A 1,953-nucleotide genomic window follows, 5' to 3' on the forward strand; every position below is an offset into this window, starting at 1 on the left:
TGAGAGGAGCCCTGTCCTCCATTGCGCGATCCCAGCCCCAGCATTCCGGCTCTGCCGTGTCTCCGGGGGGCACTGTCTCTCTTACAGTGAAGGACCTGTCTTTTAGCCACAGTAGCCGGCGGCTGCTCTGTGGGTGACCCCAGCGCATCGGGAGGTGCTGGAGCCCCCTGGCCCCGGCTGTCCCGCCCTGGCCTTCCCCTGACCGCCGCCCCCTGTTCACCCTGCCTCTGCTCTTCCAGAAAGCCCCTTCTACGTCCTCATTGAGACGGCGGGCTCTGGGCCGGGGCACGATGCCGAAAAGCTGGGCTGCTTCCTGGAGCAGGTGCTGGATTCAGGGCTGGTGACCGATGGGACCCTGGGCAGCGACGAGAGGAGGATCAAGGTGGGTGATGCCCCGCCCCCACTGCTAAAGTGAGAGGGGCTGCAGCCGGGGACCTGCCTGCTGGCTGCCTCACTAAAACACACTTGGTGTCAGGGCCTGTGGATGGGGGGCGGCTGGGCAGGGCGTGGGGGGCTCCCTGGGAGGGGCTTCACCAGAGGGTGAGGAGAGTGGGCCTGGCATGGAGGAGGCCGCTGTCACCGTGCAGGCCTGGGAGCTGGGTAGCCACGGTCACCATCCAGGGACATGGGACCTTAGAGGCTGCAACCCATCCTGTTCCCACCTGGCCCTCTGGTCTGGGTTCCCGGGAGGCCCTCACCTCCTGACCCAGGATTTCAGTCCTGCTCCCCGTCCACCACCTTCCTGTCAGCCACTCTGTCCACTCCTTCCTGAGGCTGGGCTTGCTGGGCTGAGTCCTGGGGGGATGGGGAGATGGGGCCTGAGTCCCGGGGGGATGGGGCCTGTGTCCTGGGGGGATGGGGGCTGAGACCTGGGCTGCGTCCTCTCCCCATCAGGGCCCAGTACTGGGGCTTGCCTCCCACGCTTCCCTTGTTCCCCGCTAAACGCACTCTGTCAGTTGCCTGGGAATGAGGAATCGTTGGGCCTCGGGCCTGAGAGCCGGGCCCTGCCCACTCCAGGCACACGGCCCGCGTCTTCTGATGGAGGGCCCGGCTCCAGCGGCCCGGGCTCCGTCTGGGTGCACCGAGCTCCAGGCTGCTGTGCGGGGCGGGCACGGCCAGAGCGGGGCTCCTGGGCCATCTGCCGGGGGAGGGGTCCCAGCCAGGGGCCACGCTGCCTGCCTCAGTGCCCTGTTCTCAAGCATTGGCGTCCGGGGGCCTGGCGGTGGCGCGGGGTGGGGGTCGGGGGCGCTTGGGCCTGGACGGGTTGGGGAGCAGCGTCAGCTGTGCAGGTGCACAGAGGGGTTGCAGACGGAACATTCTAGAGAGGCTGGGTTTGGAGCAGTGGGCAAGGTGAGTGGATAAGGGGCCCGCAGCTCTGTGGCCGCGCCGGGACGTGAGGGCTTGAGGAGGCCGCACGGGGCGGGCAGGGCTGCCGGGCTCAGGCCAGGCATGTGGCCAGGCCCCGGGTGCGGGAGGAGCATCAGGCCGGGGTGACGGTCAGGGAGCCCAGGCGCGGGAATGGCGCGACCCACAGTGCTGAGTGACTGGGGAAATGCACACACCTGCTGGGCGTCCCGTGCTGGCGAGGAACTCGGGGGATTATTGCACCGTGGGCTTGTTTAAAAAGAAATGAAGAAAAGGATGTTTTCCCTTACCCAGAAAGCTGCCTCGCCTCGAGGTTTCCTGCGATGTGGGGGGGGGGGGGATGGAGGATGGGGGGGACCAGACGGGACAAGCCTAGGGACGCCCTCCCGGGTTGTCTGTGACAGGACAGGACGTCATGGGGTGCTGGGAAGGGTGCGCAACCGTGCTGAGGTCCCCGCCTGTGTCCCCGAGCTCCCCCGCCCGGCCAGTCCCAGGGTCACAGGGTCAGTGCTGATTGTCTCCGAGGGGCCCTGGGTGTCTGCCCTCAGGGGCCCGCCTGGCTACATCTGGGGCCCCCGTCCAGTGTGC

General features: G+C 67.8%; 1 protein-coding gene across 1 annotated transcript in view; it reads left to right on the top strand.

Moving 5' to 3' along the window:
* Positions 1-1,953, top strand: part of D2HGDH (D-2-hydroxyglutarate dehydrogenase) — a 26,363-nt gene that overhangs the window by 14,762 nt on the left and 9,648 nt on the right. The window contains exon 8 of the mRNA XM_010832891.1: positions 240-382. Coding sequence (XP_010831193.1) covers positions 240-382 — 143 coding nt within the window. The remainder of the gene's footprint in view (positions 1-239; positions 383-1,953) is intronic.

Source organism: Bison bison, unplaced genomic scaffold (genome assembly GCF_000754665.1).
Source record: "Bison bison bison isolate TAMUID 2011002044 unplaced genomic scaffold, Bison_UMD1.0 scf7180017862692, whole genome shotgun sequence".
Classification (NCBI taxonomy): Eukaryota; Metazoa; Chordata; class Mammalia; order Artiodactyla; family Bovidae; genus Bison; species Bison bison.